General features: G+C 40.9%; 1 protein-coding gene across 1 annotated transcript in view; it reads left to right on the plus strand.

Annotated features, from left to right (window-relative positions):
- The window catches only part of KIAA1671 (KIAA1671 ortholog), an 87,875-nt gene that overhangs the window by 7,013 nt on the left and 59,601 nt on the right, over positions 1–21,261 (plus strand). The window contains exons 2-4 of the mRNA XM_054844070.1: positions 16,016–16,151; positions 16,703–18,362; positions 19,525–19,618. Coding sequence (XP_054700045.1) covers positions 16,756–18,362; positions 19,525–19,618 — 1,701 coding nt within the window. The 5' untranslated portion in view covers positions 16,016–16,151; positions 16,703–16,755. The remainder of the gene's footprint in view (positions 1–16,015; positions 16,152–16,702; positions 18,363–19,524; positions 19,619–21,261) is intronic.

Genomic DNA, 21,261 nt, shown 5'->3' on the forward strand with positions numbered 1-21,261 from the left:
GCCATTATTTTAATGAGCTCAGACTTCAGCTTGGATTAAGTCTGGTTGCTTTTTCAATTCAGCCACAGTATCAGTAACTCGTCGTAGGGAGCGAGTTGTGCCAAAACTTTAAGAGGGATGTTTATCTGCTGCAAGTATGTTCAACCATACAAGGCTTTCGATGGGCAAAGCTATCTCATCCGAAATGAAACCATTCGGCCCAGCAAAGCCATGATACGTTTTAAACAGGGTTGGAATTTTTGGCCACCATAATTGTGTTTGATTTTTTCATGAGAACACTCAGAATTCCTCATTGAACAGAATGAGCACAGACGCCTTTCTAAAACGGGCATTTATGCTAAAGTTGTGCAGCTCAGCTGGCTCGTTCCTTTACTTAGAGACCTTACAAGAAATGTCATCGTTATTAGTTGTTGTCAAACAGTGCTCTTACTGTATTGGCCCTATTAAATGTCGGATATTAGTACAATCTGGTCTTAGAATGTTTTAAGCAACATGATGGTTGCAGACTTACCTAAATACCATCCTATTCTTGCAGTGCGCATGTACAAATGTTTTTCTTTTGCATGTTTGAGCCTACAATAAGAGTTATGTCCAAGAAAAATAGATGTCTTGATTTATGCAAATAATATTAAGTATTTCGGAAACACATTTGAATTTATGTATCTCCGACTTCTTACTAGTCATCATAATGTTCAGTTTACATTCTTCGCAAAATGAATATTTAAAAACAAAAAAATCACTGTAGCTCTCTGTGGTTACTGCTTGCGAAGGAGAGATTAAATGAAATGATTTGATTACAGCGGAGTTTCTAGTACAACTTCAGATCTTTTGTTACTCTCCTAAACACAATTTTACCTGGTAGGAAGGAGATGCTCACTATTGCTACGTGGTTGTGTGAGGCTGCAGGGGAGGTTTCCGCATGGCTGACCTACTCTCGCTCAACTTGACAGGGCAACGGATGTTTTCTTAAGTTCTTCCTTAATATAGTTGAATCGCAGTACGCATAGGAAAGACTCATCAATAGTTACAGATCAGCATTTCAAGAAGGGTCAGGGAAACTGGTTTCTGCGTGGTGAGCATTATGCTAATTCAGTTGTTAAACATATTGGAATTGCGCTTCCTTTTGCTTCTGCAGTGCTTGCAGATTCCATCGGAGCCTTTGCTCTGCGCATGGAGTACAGAGGGTTAGTTTTGGACGGAGAGAAGCTTTCTTGTACGCTGTATTGTAATCACATGCGAGAAACATGTCTGCAGATCTCAGTTTGAATCAAGTTCTTTACATGAAATGCTTGCTTAAATAGTGTCCCTGTCATGCTGGTGCTTATGCATGAAGACGAAATCTAAGGAGATGATACCGCGATAGAGAGGTTGAAGCCTTGTTTAAGATGAAATACATATTTTCCTCTCCAAAGGCCTTTTATATTGGGATAAAAGGCTAGGGTAGACTAGCAGCTGTAACGATTGAGTTCATTGTTTATGTACGTGCACGGAAGCAGATGTGTAACTTAGGTCCTGTTACTGACACCTCTTTCAAACAATACTAAGCTTTTTCTCTCATATTTGGTCTTGAATACTAGGAATGTGTATTAGTATTATTTCCTAACCAGCATGTGTAGTATCTTTAGAGATTATTTGTGATGCGTTAAAGCGTACGTGATATACGTGTAATGTAATGATCAGTGTTGTGTTGATACTGAACTGTTGCACGCAATGTAAAAAGCAGTTAATTTTGAATCCTTTTTTTTTTTTGTACTGTAGACGTATGGTTGACTAATGTGGTTTTTGCACAAACTTGGTTCTGTAAGGAGTAGGCTAGTGTATTTTTCAAATTGTCTCCAAAAATCTCATCTCAGCTCCATTGAGTTTAATTTTTTAGGGTTTTGGGGTTTTTTTTAAATGTAACATCTTTAATTTCGGATTATTACATTTTCAAAATGCTGCCTTTATAGATGCTGAAAATGGTTACTTTGAGGTTAAAGATCTTGCCATCTTTTCTGTTGTGCCTTGGCTCTAGAAATTCCTGTGCTCTTATGTTTGTTATGCCCTTTCTAGTGACGCCGGGAAGTTGAACTTGGTGGTATTGCTCCTGATGAATTAGAACTGTCACTGTACCTCGGGACAGTTGGAGCCTTCCCACAAATTCTCGGGGCAGGGCCACTTCTGCTTTCCTGCTGACCTCCTGCTCAGGGCTGCTGCAGTCTGGATTTTTCTTACTGCTGTAAAACCTTTATTAGCTGTGGCCTGCTTCATCTTCTGCTTATGTTGGCTCCTTCAAATATTGTGAGGCAACTCCATTTTAGAGATCCTCATCTCAGCGTCCTGTTAATTACAGTGGTTCCACCAGGACTCGGTTGCTGACGGGAGTGTGGAAAAAGCCTGTGAATACGGGGGGGCACCTAAACCCAGCGCTTTGACAACATCTTCAGGGGTGTGGAGAAGGAGGTGATGAAGCAGATGGTAGGTTAGCATCTGGAGAGCTTTAAAACTGATAACAGCACGTATTGGAAGGCAAAGGATGCCATTTGGACATTTGGCTTCCTGGCAGCTTCCTGCTCAGCTGCTCCTGCTTGGGGGGTCAGTCCGAGTCCCTGGCACCGCTTTGAGTGTGGCGGCCACTGCCAGTCTTGATGGGCTCAGGCTGTGGAGCTGTCTGACGTGTTTGAGACCGGAGCAGGAACCGCTAACGAAACAGGGAGAGAGCCAACACCTGAACTTGTCTTCTGAGGGTAACTAGAGCATATACTGCTGGCCAGATTCAGTGGCTCTGCTCTCGGTTACATCTGCAGTGTGTGCTGGAGAGGAGGCTGGAGTGAAAAACTTGTCGAGGCATGAGTGTATATTTTAAACTACATAATTAACAGAAGGCTGTTTATAACTGTTTAACCAATATTGGCTTTAAACCAGTGTGCGAGACAGTGTTTATAGTAAGTTGGACTGCCTTTTACTAGACATCAGAATCTGCGGGGTTTATCACTTCACTGCAAAACAAACAGGCCACGCACTGCCTGAACATTGGGTGGTTTTGGTCAGACAGATCTCTTCTCCTGTATAACTGATTTTGTTCTCCCCGATTTTTTATCGCTTTGGCTCTTGAACCTGAAGACTTCTGGGGAGGGGAAGTCAGGTTGATCAGTGCGATTCCTGGGCAGAGTTTGTGTTCAGTAGTTCAGTGTATCTTTTGTCTGTGGTATGCTGGTTGGTTCATAGGTGATGAAACAAAAGAAAAAAAAAAAATCACCCAGTCTTCTTCACTGAGCAGGCAGCTTCTGTTGGGTCATCAAATCTCTAAACTATAGGTTACTGGAAGCTGAAAAGAAATGATATTTTGTGCTTATGTCACTTCTGAAGCATCCTCCACTGGCTGCTGTCTCACGAAAGATGCTAGGATGCGTGGGTCTGATTTCACTTGGCAAGTTTGCCACTGACTTGAGGAAGCCTAAGATACATTTGGCCTTAACATCCAGCTCCTCGGATTGGCATGGCTTCTGTTCTGTAAGTGGTTTGATTCGGATGGGATTCCTCCTGCAGAATTTCTGGATCCAGTGTCAGTTACCTGTTGTTTTCGCAAGAGCATCCTGTCACTGTTTGAACTTGCAGATCTGCAACAGAGGCCAGCGAGGGAGTCAGCTCAGCAGGTTTCCCAAGAGCTGCAGGACTCCCCGTGCCTCTTGAAGTTGGTGAACATGTCTCATGCTTCCAGAGGTATCCAGTGGTATTAACAGTGAAGCTAAACCCCGGGCTCAGTTAGTCATGCTTTGCTGCATGGCTTTCTGGGGGCAGGAATGGACAGAGGTGAGGAGCTGGGAGAGGTCCATGTATTCTGGGTTTGTTTTGGATCAGATTTCAGTCAAAGGAACCTTCTTTGTGATAACTTTGGAAAGATGATGTTTCTAAATTCACTATGAGATCATTCTCAGGTTACTAAAATGCTGTTAAAATCCCTTGTTTGGATGTGCCCAGAGAAATGGGATCAGGTGCTGCTGTAGCTCCGGTGTGGGTGTGATCTGAGGGAAGCTGCTCGGTCTTGGATGCTCGCAGGCTGATGAGTGCTCGTGCCAAGGTTCTCTGGTCAGGGTGAATGGGTGAGAACACACCTGCGATCTTTCATTCCTGCTAATTTTTGTGAGCTCCAGAATATGCCTCTGTCAGCTATTCATTATTATCCTGCCTTAAAATTTAAGGTGATCTCTACACTGTACCATGTATTCTTTGACGGTGTCTGCTTTTTTTTTTAAAGTGTTTTTATGTTACTCTCTTATCTTCATTTTGATGTGTTAGAGCGGTTCTGAGGCTTCTGTGCTTAAAACCTAGAAGGAAATTTGAAAAGCACTGTGCACGTGTGGTTAAAAACGTGCTTCTGTGCTAAAGCTTGTGAATGCTGCTTAATCAACCGCTTGTGCTTTGCTTTGCTTTGCTTCCCCTCCGTGCCCCTGCTAGTGCGGTGTGCCGGACACGAGGGTGTGCTGCACACGAGTGTTTGCTCACAGCCAGGCACTTCCAGGTTCTCAGTGCCTCCACTCTTTGGATTTCAGTGCTCTTTTTTCATGCTTCTGCTATTCTTTTTTCCTTCTGCCCCCCCCCCCCCCCCCCCAAATGTTAGCATTTTAAGTGTCTGAACTGTTGCATTTCAATTAATAGGCACTTTTCCCTTTCTGTGCTTTCTCAAGCATATAGAGTTGGAGGGGATTATTTTGTAGTCATAAAGCTTCTAGATGTGTGTTGACCAATAATTCATTATAGGCCTTGATTTTGGTAAATAACATTGTGTTTCTGAAGAGCAAGGTAGTAAACAACAGCTAACGTGTCGGAGTTCTTGCCTTAAACATGCTTTTGTTCATAAACAGGAAGAAATGTAGTATCACTGCTTTGGTTCCTCGTAGTCGTACAGGGCTCTCTGGTGCTGTGTTCAATTTGTATCACTTTTGGAGGAAGAAGAGACTCCTTTGTGGATTGCTGATAACAACAACCTGCTAGCAGGGCACAGAAGAAAGATACAGACAAATTAGCAAAACCAGCCAGTGTTTCCGAAATAGGTAATTGCATTGGTGGGAGAATAAGACTATTTCCTGCCTATGTGAAAAGCTAGATGTGACCACTGAAGGAAAATGGGAGCCTTATCATCAAGGTAGCAGCAGTAGCTCCTCTGGCACATAAAACATTCTTGACATAGCAGCTGTTTTACGGGTATGCAGTTTGGGGCAGATTATCGATGCCTGACGGGAGGCAGCACCCTGCTGCAGCAACATATCCTACCCAGATTAGTGCTGTGTTGAGTATACAAGGGAGAGATCAAAGAGCTGTCTGAAAATCGTTAACAACCTGAGAGGCAAAAAGATTAATTTCAAAGTATGTAATTGTTTTGTAGAACAGGGGATGACATAAGGGATTTTGGCCCAGAGAATGATAAACGCCACCAAGTATTTTGCTTTTATAACAATATTGTTATTTGACTCACCCATTTCTTGCTAGTCTAGTAATTTTTTCGATATTTATGGGACGTGAGTGGAAATTGTAAATCTGATCATGTCTATTTGAATTTGAGTGAGGTTTAATGGCTCCATCTGTATAGTGAAAGGCATAACTAGAGTAAAATTAATCCAGTTGAAGATTGTTAGTAATTGGCTTGTTCAGTTATTGCCAATAAATGGGTTGGGTCATCTTTTATGTAAAGCATTTGAATTGCTGCTATAGGAGCAACAGCTTGGGCAAAGGAGGATTTTTATCAGATAACCTACCCTGTGTCCTACGTAGTGCTGCGTGAAACAGCTGAGACCGGTATTTTCCGTGCTGTGTGGTGTTGGCCTACCAGAACTGGGGCTGAAGTCAGATTTTCAATGTGGTCAGGCCATTGCTGAGCACACCGGAAAATTTCCCCTGGAGTTGATGCCAATGACACGTAAACCCAAGTCCAATTTCAATTCTATGGAATTGCCTTAAATATTTTTTGGGTTATGGGGACCATGCATAAAAAAAGGTCAGTCATAAAAACTCCTCTGTATTTCCACGTGCGAGAGACACGTGTCGGGATCTGCTTCTGCTGGCGCACGAAAGGAAGCTTGTCAGTGAAGCTGGGGTTTGTCTTGGCAACGCAAGACCTGCAGACCCCGGGGCTCAGGACGGAGGTGCTTCCCCCTTTCTAGGCAATTCAATGTTATGTGTGCTGGCCACCGTTGTTATTGTCAGCTCTCGGTAACGTCATTAGTCAAAATTTGCTAGATAGTGCCTATGGCTTTTCTTTAAATGTTTGTACCCTTAGTTGCATCTTGTGGTAATTCTGAGCTGAATCTTGGAGAAGTGAAGCTTGGAGCAAGGCGTTGCTCTAGTGTCCCTGCTGGCACTGCTTTGAAAGCCGCTCCACGGGACCGCCTGCCTTGGCATGCGGATGGGAGGAGCGGTGGAGTTGTGATGTTCATGCTAACTCTGTTGTTATAGCGTTTGTCTTTTCCAACGGTAACAGCGAGGTATCGTTATTGTCCACTTCAGATAGACACCACCATGGTGCAGGCCTGTGACAAGCTTGATTGTTAAGACAAAGCTTGCTACAATTTAGAGTAGCAGGCTTAGAAATTGTTCATGGAGCAGAATAATCTGTTCCTGGGATTCATGTAGTCTGCCTCCCTGTTCAGAGTCTGTCTCTCCCATTGTGGTGGAGTTCATTTCTAGAGTAGTGCTTGGGACAAGTATTTTGGACTTGAGTATAGTTGCTTGTTGACCAAGCTAGACTACATGCTTCTGTTATGACTAACACAAATATTTGAAAGGTAGAATGGTGGAATGAATGGAGAAACTGCTGCTAGACAGCATTGGCTGTCTGTATTGAAAGAAAATGTGTCATTAGCAGCAAAATCCAACGCTGTTGAACACAGAGCTTTTTAGTGGTTTTGATTTTTATTTTTTTTTAAAGAGAGCAAGTGGAAGATCAGCCAGTGAAGACATCAAATGGTATAGCTCTAAGAACTGAAGCAGAACATAAACATTTGTAACAAGAATACGCAAGGACAATTTCTTTTCAGCTAGGTGAAAGCTTAGAAGCAGCACAATCTATGATAGCATCTTTGCTCTAAGTATTTTGTCTGTAGGTGGCACGTGCTTTTTGTGAATGAGTCTCTTAGCTAGTGATTGTGCAGCTTCAGAATCTGTCCTTAAAGACAAGTACAGGTATAAAAGTAATACAGTGTAAATCCTCTTCCTTTTTGCAGAAGCAAAGGAATCTTAATGCTTAGACGTCAAATAAAGATGTTAGTCACCTCCTGCCCTTGTACATGTGCAGGACTGGGGCTGCGATTACACAGCTCCTCACCTTCCTGCAGCACTGAGCAGGCACCGGCCCGCATGTGGGTCTCATACCTCTGCTTTGTTGTGTAGAGGGAGGATGTTCTCCCACTGCCTGGCAGGTCTGGCCCCGTTCTACCTTGTGAGCAAACTGTGGCTTCCTCAAAGGCATTTTCCCAGGGTCAGGTAGTATTTGCTTTTTAATAATTGTTGGCAGTGGCTGCATAGTGGCCTTAGCTGGTTTTGAGCCTTCATGGTGAGAAGGATTTAATCCTGAGGATTAAAGCAGGAGGAAAGCTGTCTTCCTCATGGAAACCATGCAGTTTAGGTTTGCCCAGGTGTTCTCTCTGGAGAAGATGTACATATATATATATAAAATTTTTTTTTTTTAATCTGCAATGATTCTTTTTGGTCTTCTGTCCCATCACTCTGTTTCCTTTGTCCTCTGTTTTATGGGTTCAGGTTTTCTTCAGATGATTAACCTGGCCAGTAGCCTCAGGTTTTCTTAAAGTCTTGATGAAACTACTCTGTTTTCTTCTCCGTATGGTAATACCTTAATCCCTTTTTCAGCAACCGGACGAATGTGTAGAAGACATAGTGTTTGCAAATTAGTACTGGAGATTCCAAGTCAATGTGAGCTGGTTATACTTTCTGAAGGTGGGTTACCGTGCCAGGTCACAAATGCGTTTTCCAGTGCTGAAAATCTTGTTAGAATTTGAGGAGGAAGATCAGAGGATTATGGGCTTTGTCCTTTCTTACAGTCCCTTCTGACACAAAAGCACCTGCCGCGCATAGCGGCAAGCAGGAAATGTCTTCTCACATCATGCTATTTCTGTAATATAGTGACCTTAGAAGCTCAGTTTATATGAAATGATCCGTTCCCTCTGATTCCTTCCTGGGAGCAGAGGGCGATGTGTCAGGTTTATTTCTGAACGCTTTGTAGCCTTTGCTTCCAAGCAGTAGTTCTGTGAAGGCACTTGTCTATTTTTGTAGCAAGTAGGTGGATTTTTTTTTTTTTTTTTTTTTTTTTTTTTTTTTTTTTTGTAATAAACCAAAGCCCCCAGATCTGTTTCACTCAACACTTTGCCTTGCATGCCAGGTTGGGTCAGAAGCAGACCCGTCTCCCACGAGTAATGGGAGTGTTGCACCTTTTGCAGTTCTCATTAGCTTTGCTTGTTTCCGTACTGGCTGGCAAGCTTAGCGAGGTGTTTTGCTGCAGGGACTTGCTGAGGGGTTATTTAACTTCGCGTTTGCTCCATGAAGTAAATAGTTTCAATGTCAGTGTCCGGGTAGTTTTCACCAGTGTTTTGGGAGGAAACTGTCCCTATAATACTGTTGCTGCTTATAAAGCATTTGCAGCAGCTGGTAGCTCTGAAGGCAGCGAGCACGGTGAGTGAAACAGAAAATCCAGTGGTATCTGTGTCCCATCAGCTCTGAGATTGGAGACAGTTGTCCTCTGTCTTCCCTTACTGCCAAGAGGATGAGAACTCCACACAACTACAGTAAATATTTTCAGGTGTGGGTGGTGATTAAGCTCCTTTTACTGTTGAAAGCTGGTATTGAACATGGTATTCTGTAGGGGAGTATCAAATGGAAGAATGCCAAAGGTTTTTTTCAGTCCTGTATTTCTCTGTGTGCTGCAGACAGCTGGCTCATCCATCTCCTTACTCTCCTTCAGCCGTGTCCATGGTGTGCCTGCCAAATGAGAGCGTTCCCACTCAAAGCTGGAGTCTCTAGGGGAAATGCAGCCCTGCCTCGCCTCTGTGGGCTTCAGCTGCAAAGGGATGGTCGAGGTCAGGGGGATCGGTAGCTACCTCATGTATTTCTGAAACAATAATGAAGCAAACTTCGCCTCTTCTAAAGCAAGGTCACAGAGACCATACACTCAAAGGAGGTATAAATAAATTAGTATGTGGTTAATTTCTTCCTATTTGTGATGTACAGCATAAGAGTATGAAAAAGACACAGCCAGGGATTTAACCCTGTTCCTTTAGAAGCTGTGCAAAGAACTCTTATTCTAATAAAAAATTATTTTACATACAGTTAAAAATCAAGTTAAGCTTCCTGCAACAAGAGGACCATGTTGTTCCTACAGTTTAACCAGGGGGAAGTTTTATAATGATTCTGAAAAGGTTTGAGGAGAAGTTTGCCAGGCTGCAGGTTAAAGTATCCACCCTCCGCTGCGTCAGGGGTGTAAAACCCTGTCGACCTTTGGGAAATGCAGATAGAATGGAGTTCTGCCTGAAACAACTGAACATTTTCCTGTAGGAGCCTTGGTTTGACTTCTTTTTCTTTTTTCGGTTCCATAATCAATTCTTCTTGCTGGTAGCCAAACCTGATCATTAATATTTCATCTGGTGTGCAATGCAATTGTTTCTGGAATGTATTTTTTTTTGTGCTAAGCTGCATATAATGGGGGGAAGTTATTTGCAGGTCTTGTTTGTGGGTGAAACGCATTTACGAGGATGAAACCTAAAAGAATATTAGCAGGAGTTGAAGCTGACCACAAAAGCAAATGTTGATGACATAAGCAAGCAAAACGGCGCTTTCTGAGACCTGCTGGGAATACCGGCCTTCCGCACAAACATGCTCTTAGCCTGACTTCAGCCTTATCCAGTAATTCGTGTTGTTCCTGCTGAATGTCATCCTCCGTTGGCAGAAATCACGATTTTGCTTTTGTTCTTTATTTCAACTGCCGAAAGAATTGGACTTTCTGAAAATACCCACCCACTAATGAGCCAGGTGGAATCCCTCATGCAGAATGCTGGCTGGAAATAAAAGATGAGTCACTCAGGAGGGTGAGGATGCACAGCATTTGGTACCAAAACCCGATGATTCACCAACATCTCAAAGCATTTTTCCTTTGGTTAGGGTTTGTTCTAGCTAGGCCTCATGAGACTTTCAAAATAAATTAGACCCTCTGTGAAACTTGGAAGGGAAAAGAGTTTACTCTGAAGCTGTCAATGAGAGGGTGGTGGGGAATGAAATTATGGAAGAACGAGATGTAATGAGGTAGTTACACAAGTCAGAGGAAATGCCTAACGTGCTCTTGCAGCCTGCGTGCTCTTGGTGGACCTCTCTGGAGGAGAACGCGCTGGCAGTGATGTACAAAGAGGAAAAACCCTAGCCAAGGGTCTGGTTTTAGCAAAGTTTATCTTGACAGAGAAGTAGTTGCCCTTAATTGTAGAATGGTGGTAATTGCTCCCAAAACTCGCAGTGGAGAATTTTTTTGAGGTCTTTTCAGAGCTGAAAATGAGTGAGGATTGATAATAAATGTGATGGCCATGCAGGGGAAAGTATGGTCACGGCTGACGTTCGGAGGGATCTCTCTTTGCTGGGAAGAATCACAGGTTCTTCCTTTCAAACCACTTGGCACTACAGAGGAGAGCGTTTTGTCGGGCAGGAGGGGTGGTGGGCGCTCCCTCCGTCAGTGCTGCATGGGGAAGAGCCACAGAATGAGCAGGCTGAGAGTCCAGAATCAAACTGGACATTTTTAAAGGGTAAAATCCTGAAACTGTTTGCTAGAAATAAGCTTTTCTTTCTGAACTGCGTGCAGACATGCTGTCAGGCAGACAAGGGCTGGGGATGTTACTGCTCGCTAGCCGTGGTTGTAATTTTTGTAGATTAATCCTGCTTGGTTACTTTTTATATGTGACACATGAACATTGTTATGAAAACTCTGTAGGACTGACAGCAGCGGAAGCAGACTATTACATATAATTTTTTTTCACAAGTCATTCCCTCCAGACCGGTCTTTGTCTCACAAATTCAAGGAAATTTGGAGGATGACTCCCTCTGCCCCACGGCTGTCACAGCATGTTCCATCTTGGTTCCGGACAGTTGCATTTTGCTGTTGAATCCTATTTTAACATAAATTAATGTGTTTTCTTGAATGGTTGTCTCAATCAATTGATTGTCCTGCTACATCAAGAACGTAGTCTTAGATTTATGTCATACATTAACGTGGACATGCCAGCGTATTTAACATTAAATTTTTGGTTCAGTATAAATGTTATTGCCTGTGTGGGGACAGTTTGAATTACTGAAGCTGCTTGCTTGTAGTGCTTTATAATTTGTTACCCATTTAACTATCTTACCTTGTAACATGGGTTAGAATATTTAAATTATTAAATTAATGGGTGTTAAAATATAAGGTGTAAAGTTTTCACTCTAGTACTGAGATAGTTGAAAATATTTCTGTTCTTTAGCGCGTGTCTAGATCTCCGTGAAGCTCTAACAAGTGATGGTAGTTATGCAATTGTTCTGGCAATAGCAATTAGAGATTTACAAGTGCTTGTAAATGCTGCTATTTATAGGATGGGCACTTTATTTAACGAAACGCTAATCTTTCTCTGCAGTAGGAGAAAATGTCAGAGTGGAGTATTTCATCCTTGGGATAGGACTGGACTGTAACATCCAAAAGAACAGTACTTTGTCCTTTTTAAAAAAAAAAAAACCACCCTAGAGGCTCCAAATAGGCTTGCACATAGGCAATGGACCAAGAATGTTTTAAATTTTGCATTGCTTTTGGAATACAGTATTTTGGAATAGTATTAAAGATCTGTGGGGTTTTCAGGTCATAAGATATTTGTCTTGTTAGATTTGGAATATGTATTTTTAGTTCTCAGCCTGTTAATTTTGATTGTGGAGAAGCAGAATAAGCACCTTGTTCTACTGAACTTCTCACTGTGAATCTGAGAAAAGATAATTTAAATGCATTTTATTACCTGTTCTTACTTTGTGAATAAATTTATCCAGGGATATTTTTAAAAATTAGAGCCAGTATGACAGTATTTTTCTTAATCTTTCTCTTGAAGAGACCCTGCATGTCCTCTTAAATACAACTGATAGATCCCATTTCAGTGAATGACAGTACTAATAACGTGAATCAGGCTTAAATCCAAGAATAGAAAATGCCTTTTTTTTTACTGAATTAGTTGTGTGATCCACTTAGTTATAAAAAGTTTCAGAAAAGGTTTTTTTTCTTCTTCATGTTATTTTGATTGTGCTAGAGTAAGTCTTATGGTCTTGTCAGTATTTACACACATGGTTAAGTTATTTTTTTTTTCTTCATACGTGCACAGTAAGTGATTGGATTAAATAAGACTTAGCAGAGCAGATCCCATCAGCAAGTCTCCGAGCGTTGTAGGAAGCAGCAGGAGGATGATTGCTGAGGGTAACTGATGAGGAGTGCTGCAGGCTGATGCCAGTATATGGTCAGTGAGGAGAGGAAGGAAAAAAGAAAAGAAAAAGCCTTTTTTTTTTTTTTTTTTAAAGACTTGAAACATTTAAGACAGTAGGGAAGGCTTTTGTAGAAGGAATGAAATACACCTGTGCAGCCTGTATGGTCGTTGCATTTGTTTTCAGTAGCTCCTGTGGCTTGTTATACCGGCAACAACCTGCAGGACAGATGAATGTAAATATATATATAGTCATTGGCAAAGCTGTGTTTTCAGAAGCTGCCAGTATACGTAGTTATACAAATCTCTTTCTGTATTTACACACTAAGGGAGTAATTTTATCATGCTGGTAGCAGATTTGCTGGTAAAGTTGTGTCTAAAGAAGGAAAGCCTCGTGTTTGTTTGGTAGGTCTCTGCTGGAGCGTTGTTGGTATAAACAGACAGGGATATTCGCTGTTGGAGCCATGCTTTCTGGTCCTCTTCAGTTTTATAAACCGGATTTTGGGGTTTGGTTTTTGTTTGTTTTTTTAGTAGCAGAGATATTTTTCTCTGCGGAATTTTTATGCTTTCCATCCTTGCAAAAGACAGATGGACTTGTTTATCTGCTGTGAGGTTCAGGGACAGATTATAGATTATTTTGCTTTGTGTCATTTAAAACATTCTTATTTATAAGCAAGGAAGTTGGCAGTAATCACATGATTCATGGTGGAAAAATTATCTGCAGGCTGCTGCTCCTGTTGTCCTAATAGGCTTAAAGGAATTACCACTGATGTAAATACTAGTTCCGTGTGCCGCTGGTGGGCAAGGCAGGGCAATAAACGCTAAATATAAAGGGTGTGTTTTGGGTAAAGCCCTTCCCCTATGATTTTTGCAAAAATAACACTGAAGTGAATAATCCATTTTGATTTCTGATGAGCAATGTTAATAATCTTTGTAAAGATAGATGGTTTAATTAAAAATCCAAAAGCCACCTCAAGATATTAAGAATTTAAGACTCCCTTTGAGCCTGGAGCGATGTTTGCACGTGCGTCTCTGTAACACCCTGTAGCAGTTCAGCCTGCCCCGGGAAAAATCACGGGTGCAGTCGTTGTGAAGCTGAGGAAGAAGAGCAGCGGGGAAGAGCGAGACCTTCACGTGCCATTCTTTCATTAAAAGCAGGAAGAACTTCAGAAGAGATTTCAGGGCCATTTGTGCACACAGAGTGCACCCAGAACAACCGAGGGCAGCGTGACGGATGCTTAGGGAGCACAAAGAGAAATAGTGCCCGGAAAAGGCGAGAGCGTGGTTTGGGCGCTTGGCTGAGGGCGACGGGGACATGTAGAGGGCAGCGGGGACCTGGGCACCACGGGTCCCTGAGCAGAGGCAGGTCAGGGGAAGGGAACAACTTCCCGTAGATGATGATGAGGGGTTTACAGTTGTAATAGTACCGTTACAGTAGTAACGCTAAATATTAGTAGCATCTAAAATTCTCATGCAATTAGTTGATTTTTTATTTTTAAATTGCCCAAACTTTTGTACATTGCCAACTTGACTAGATTGTATTTTATTAGAGAAGCACATTTATCAAAACCGGGGCACGTATTTCAAAACCGAGACACAATGTCTAGTGTATGTTATATGTGACATTGATAACATGATTCCTGTTTATCAAATGTACAGGTTTTTGAAGTTCCAGAAGCTTTGTAATTTCCAAAATAGGGTGATATTTTTTTCCCCAAAATATTGTATTCTTCTTTTTTGAATACTTGTCTGCTTGAGGCCACGTAGGGTACGTGAGCAATAAGAATTTAAACCTGAAAACTGACTTTGCTAGATCATGTAGAAAAAAAAAATGGGATCCTGCAAAGCTGGAGGGTAGTGTAATAAAACCAAGGAACAAATATCATCAGAATGGGTAAATTGTGGTTTAGGAATGTTGGCTGAAGAAATGAGTTGTACGCTGTTAGTAAGGATTATATCCCGCATTGTATACTTGCTGCCTTGCGTTCCGTTGAGGATCAAGTTTTATTCCATTTAAGAAGCTCTGTGCCCCCTTCTTCTTTTCCAAAGAAAAAGAACTACAGAATGAGAGGAGCAAACATATTCTCAAGTACTGCAAGACAGATGCTGCTTTTACAGCTTTATTTTTTGCTTTGGGATATTTCCTGTTAGCATCGCCCTCATTTCTGCAAGTGTTACTATTTTACTTTTACAGTATAACTGCTCCTCACAAAACCTTTGCATCCTTGGAATGTGAGAGCATTTTAATCGGATTTTGATGGGGTTTCTTAGAATAAGGAGTGGGAGAGGGAGGAAGATTTCGTTAAGATCTATGAGATAGTGGAAGGGACAGCTTGGTTCTGATAAGCTGATTGGGTTAGTGACTATTTTGGAAAGGAGAGGTCGTGGACTCGGAAGGGGACTAGCATAGCGTGTAAGCAGTTGAGGCAGAATTTCAAGTGGATTGGAAGATGAAAGGGAACGGGCCAGGTGAGCAGAGTTCATTAGCCTGCCTGAGAGAGGAAGGCATAAACGCAGGGGACAAAAATAAATCTCTGCAGTTTACAGTGCCAGTGTGTTGTTTCTCTATTCCAGGGAAGCTGAAGGTGAAATAACCATTTTTCCAGACTGCAGACTCGGGAAGCCAATATTCTGTTGTGTTTTTTTAATATTCACATGCAGGGGGCTCCATATTCCTCAGAATCTACAAATAGGCCTATTTGTAGGGTAAATACGCACCAAAATGGATCAGGCGAGTCCAGAGACTTCCTTTTCAAAGACTGCCCAAAAGTAGACAAGAGGGTGGCAACACAGTATTGAACCCCCGAGCGAAAGACTGTGAAATATAGTATGCATTTCCTAAAAAATAAAAGCATGACAGCTTTTAAAGGAAAAAAAAATAATGCGTCTAACCTTACATAGCCTCCTGCATCTACTACAAAGTTTAAATACACTTTTTATTAAGAAAAATTCAGGTTACTTCTTGTTGCTGAAATTCTAATTACTGCTGGTTTTCCCTCATCTCTGCAGTAAGAATGTAATTAAAGCCAAAGCTAATCTCCTGCCTTTGTTGTTGAGATACTGGAAAAACTGCTTTGTCATGGTAAAAGTCATATTTTGATTGAAAATCAGCCCTTTGAAGGTCAGCTTCTCAGGTAGCACTCCACATACTGTTGTCACAGAAAGGAGATTTACAATAGAAAGTAAATTACAATAATTGAGATTACAGTAATACAGAGCTCCGTGTTTAACCAGTGATTGACAACACTTGAATTTGCAAACAGCACTCACTGAAATGTGGTTTTAACTATATTCAAATTCAGTCTGTCTATTGTGCAGACCAAGTTATTTACCTTTCACCTTTCAGTTACACCTTTAGGCTTCAGGTGATAATTTCTTGTTGATTCTTTAATAACTGTCTGAAAAAGAAACAGTCTTTTGCTTTATACGGTTAATTATACTTCAAAATTGGAGCCAGCTTTTTTTTTCTTAAAATGCTTAGGATTTTTGTCTCATGTGGTATTACCTGTGTAGATCTGGGCATGTGCCATACTTGAATCTGAACGCTCTTTGTTTGTTTGCAGGAGAGGTCTGATGAGTGCTGCTGAAGCAATTGCTTTCCCCTGTTCTTAATGTGATCTTGGCGGCCGAGATCTTGTTTTCACTATGACAAGTGAATTGGGTTGTACGCACTGGTTGCAGCAGAAAATGCAAATTATGGTAAGTGGCAGCAAAGCTTTTGGAGATTTGTAGAATATGCTTTTATTGCCGTTGTTTAATTGTAGGCCTTAGCTAATAGGTAACAAATAACACTGTCAGTCACACCAATCTCGGTACTTTTGTTAGTTTGAAAGCACGTACTCAACGCATCTGGCCAGCTATTTATATTGTGAAAAGGAGTTGATGTTTGTATGTCAACATTGAGATGTCTGCTTCAAAAAAGAAATTAATTTCTTTATTTTTAAGTATCTCAACCTTTGAAACTTACTGAGCTAATGGGAACTCAGTGCTGTGCAGATGCTCTTGTAGGTTTTGTGATGTATTCTTTGGTTGTTAGGCCTAATCAATGAATAATGGTGTTTCTTGGAGGTTTTTTTAGAGGAGGAGGAACAGTATGTCTTTCATTACGGGATACACTCTGTAAACAGCATATCTGAAAGGCACCTTAATCTGAGTTTAGCTACCTTATGAATTTAAATTAGAATGATGCTATTTGATGTTCATGCTGACTCTACATCAATACTTGCATTTTCTTTCTTTTTTTTCCCCAGATTCTTTTTCGTTGTTGGATTTTTTCGGTTCTGTTGAATGTGTAATTACAACTATGGCAACAAGAGTAGAAATAAATTCTACTTTGGCGTCTTTGACGACAGTACCTGACTTAAATGAAATCAGAAATGAGGACAAATCACAGCGTGTGTATGTAAGTGTGCTCTCAGATGCAAGTAACAAGACGAAGGAGGCTTCAGCATCACTAACTCCTGAAGAGAAGAACAAGTTTGGGAGTACTTTGAGATCTGCAACAATGCCGTCACTAGGATCAAGGCCGAGACTTTTCCCAAAGCCTTTTTCTAAAGAGAAATCTTCGGATAATTTTGCAAATGTAAAGCCACCTATTCCAGCTTTCAGATCAGGTAGTCTTATTAGAAAGGCCACTGAAGAAACATCATCTATTAAGGGATTAAGTGGAAATGTTCCTCCGTTAGTAGATCAGAAAGTAATTGAAAATGAAAATAAGGCTGGCAGTGAAGTAGTCACAAACATGACTTTCTTCACTGGTCCCAGTGCGAATACTGTCATTCTTTTTGAGACAGCAGGCACAGAGCAATCAAAGGTAAGCCTGGCCCAAGAAAAAAGGGCTGCCGACGACCGCCGAGTGTTTAGTACTGTGCAAAGCAAAGAGCTTCAATGCAGTGCGAAGCTGGAGAAGCCATCTCAGCCATCTGAGACATCCAGGAATCCTGAAGGGTCTCTACATCGGCAGATAGCGCTTTCCTCCAGTCTTAGACCGGTGTCTTGGAACTCCCTCAAAACTGGTGAAAAAAAAGATGCTTGTGAAGTTCGTCCAGGGGAGAAAACCAATGATGATGCAAATAGTATCAACAGTAAAGTTGACTTCTCTGTTGATGTGCAGCAAAGGCCAAAACATAGACCAGTATCTGCTATTTTTCTGGAATCATTACGAGATCAAAAGCATCGCACCGTGGAAGCTTCTGAGGAAAAATCTCCTACAGAGAAATCCTGGGTTAGAAAACCAAGGCCTTTGTCCATGGACCTGACAGCTAAGTTTGAACATAAAGATCTTTCTTCTTGCAAGAAGACTTGTTCATCTCACGAAAGCAAGGAGAATGTATCGATAACTTCTTTTTCTGACGTGGGCTGTCACGATCAGTCTGAAATGGGGCCAAAATCTGAAGAAACTGAATTTAATAATGGCAGTTCTTCTAAAACAAATTTGAAGTGCAGTAGTCAGGACACTGGCATCCTAAATAATGGAAAATACATATGGGAAACGAAGCTTAAATCTAAAAGTGAACAAATTGAGACAAAACCAGAAATAATGACTAACTTGTACGGTTCTGAAAGAAGCCATGAAACCACTAGTGAAAGCAGAACAAATAAGGGGGGGAAAAGACCAGATCAAAAGGAAACGTATACATTTCTAGGTTGTGAAAGCCCTGCAGTTTCCTCAGAAAAAGAGAGCAGTATCGTAAGAGGTAGCGTTAAAAAACACATTAGTTTGTTTACTTCAGAAAATCCCAGTACGTCAGTGGATACAGAGCTTCTCCAGTCAGCTGCTGAGAGGGAAAACAGATGTGTGAACATCCAACAGAGAATCAGAGAACTGACAACGGACAATGCTGATGCTAAGCCAGGAAATGTACGCAGGTCACTTCAATCACGACCGTTTTCTGCGGACTTTACGAAGATGTAGGTTGCACAGAAATTCTGTTTAATCCTCTTAACTTCTCATTTAGTAAAACTTGCTCTCTCAGTACAGTAAAATAACCGGTTCTGCTCAATGTAATTATTTTTATGCTATTATTCTTGAGCCTCTTTCCCACCATTTCATACGAAAAAAAAAAAAAAAGAAAATTTAATGAAATGCACCCTGACAACAGCTGCAAAAAATCCAAAATGCTGTCAGTGTTGTGGCCTTTGCATGTTACTGTAACTGTATATCTAAAATTTCATGTATTTTGAAATCTTGAGGTGAGCATTGTAGGCTGCAAACTTAGATATTTGTGAGAAAGCAAAAGAATGGTTACGATGTTTTTGACAGCGGTACAGAGTATCAGGTTTTCAGCCAGACAGGAATCTTATCTTGCTGTCATGCTAAAGCCTAAAGGGCTATGTTGTCTATCCTGCTGAAGCTGTGGCAATGAGCAGCGTTGTTAGAGTAATATGAGATCTGCTAATTTTTCCATACCAAACCAAAGGAAAAAAATCTTTTCTAGTAAAAAGAGATTTAGCCTAAGATAAAATGTATACTCTCAGTACGAAGTTGGGTAATTGATTATTCAAAATCATAAAAATGTGTTTGTGACATGAACGAGGCGGCACTGCAGCGTGCACAAAGTGCTGTCTGAGGGCCTGGGCCTGGTCTGGGTCGTTCCTGTTCCGCCGGTGGTGACAGGGGTCAGGAAAGAGGAGCCGTGGGGCTTGGTCGCGTACGGGACGTGTGCTTCGCGTAACGAACGCAGCAGGAGTTTGGCTAACAGGGCCTGCTCTGTGAACAGGGGAATAGTACAGTTTTTCAGCAAACCTCGGTCTTTTAACTCTGTGATCAAAATAAAGAAAAGAAATTTAACTGAGCCGTGAGAGTATTAGTATCTCTTTCGCTATACCTCGTTATGCATCTCTAAAGTCTTACACCATACAGTAAGCTGCCTAACTAACTGCTTTTTGGGAAACAACAGTCCTTTGGTCTAGATACAACTAAACCACCAAATACAGTTAGTTACTATGAAATAGTGATGTTTCTTCTTTAAGAAATACAATTTATTGGATAACTTCTACCACTCTGCTTTGGTAGGAAGCGTACCTCCTCACTAGCTGGACTAAAAGAAGTAACAGAAGTCTTTTGTCTTAGGTTTTCAAGTCTGACATCAACCAGTGAAGCAAAGCCTGAGAAACCTGCTGAAACTAGAAATGACTCTATCAATGGAATGCAAGAAAATCAAAAAGTAAGAGAATGGCATCAGCTGATGTGGTCTGCAGTTAGGTTTGCACTTAGAAGGCAGAGAGCACTGTCCCGTGTCCCGTGCCTGTATCAGTCAGTGGCTTTGAAATGGGTATTGAGAGTATTAAGAATGACATAATCCTAAGAGGTTTACTTGTGTAAATCTATCTTTAGGACACACTGGTAAGGTATGGGAGTATCATGTCTGTTTAGTTTTTAAAAGTTAAATATGCATGCTGTTAAAGGCATGCAGTGTATAGAGGGAGATGTATTTTGTATACTATTTTAAAGGGACGTTTAACGCATGAAAACCCGTAGTGAATCAACCATGGCTGCAGTGGTTTTGTGCAGTGATTATCCTTTATTTTCTCTAAGCGTAGCATTAGTGTAGTGCTTTTCTCCATTCAAGTCACAACTCCTTATTAAATACATGCTGTACACTTCTCCTAAATAATGTTTAACTGAGAAGTTTTGACAATAAAATGTTATACAGAAAGTTCTGATTTGCTGTAAAAGCTGCTAGGCTGTCTTTTGTTTCTAAGCAACACTTTGGTGTTGCAAAACATCATTTCTCTGCTGCCACTTCTTAGTACTGGAGATTTAATGCTGTATTAAGGGTAGTTCTTGTGAGTTCTCATGGCTGTGCTTTTTTCCTGTCTAGATTTAAGACAGACATATATGATAAGGAAACTAGCAGCTAGATACAAAGTTCCTGTAGGTTAATTTCATTTTAAATAAGATCGATTTGCTTTAAAAAGAACATCTTCCATTAATGGAAGTGCTGTTTTCAGAATCTGACAATAACGTAGGATTAAAAAAATTATTTTGCTCTGCCTAGAAGAATATAGATCAGATTTTAAAATCTTTATTTATAAATGTCACTAGTGTTAATTTTTTGACATTTTTCAGCTTTTGAGTCTTAAGTCAATTCCAAGTTTTAAATTTTAAAACTTGAATAAAAGATTGAACTCTCATAGGACCAGGGAGTGGTCTTTGATTCTGTTTATTATCTGCATGCTCTGCTTTTTCAACGAATGTTATTAAAAATAACATCTTTCAGCTAGTTGTATTTCCTGAAAGCAGATAATGGTAAAGAATTGGCGATAAATATTTCTCTTTTTACTTCAACTCTGCCGTAACATTCTTCTTAGCTGAGCAGCTCTGGCTGTGATTGTTTTCTCAGAGCTTCGTGTTCCTGACCATGTAACCACTTAGTTTAGTGAACAGCTGTATTTGAAAAGACAGCTTTTACAAAATGCAGTACAAGTGTATTTGGTGTCTCCCAGGAGTGCAGCCTTCCTCTGAAGGTGCCTACGTCCCTGTGGTGCTGCTCTACGCTTTGCTTTTGAACTTGAATTTCTGTAGGGCTTGCCACACAAGTGTTCATAAATGTTTCTGTGATAGCTGGGGTTATGAACCTTCTCAAGTTTTGTACTATTTTTGCATGCGTTGCCTTCTCTGGAGTATGATGTGGATATAAACTCACTGCTGATTAAAATGTCCTGTGAAATCTGAGCTCGGGAACTCACAGAATCATGCATATCTCATGTATCAGCACTTCATATATTTTTTTTCTTCCTTGTATTAAAAGTAAAAATCAAGCTATGATATAATTCTGTTATACAGGTACACATTTGCTTAGATTAC

This window comes from Grus americana, chromosome 16 (assembly GCF_028858705.1).
Source record: "Grus americana isolate bGruAme1 chromosome 16, bGruAme1.mat, whole genome shotgun sequence".
Classification (NCBI taxonomy): Eukaryota; Metazoa; Chordata; class Aves; order Gruiformes; family Gruidae; genus Grus; species Grus americana.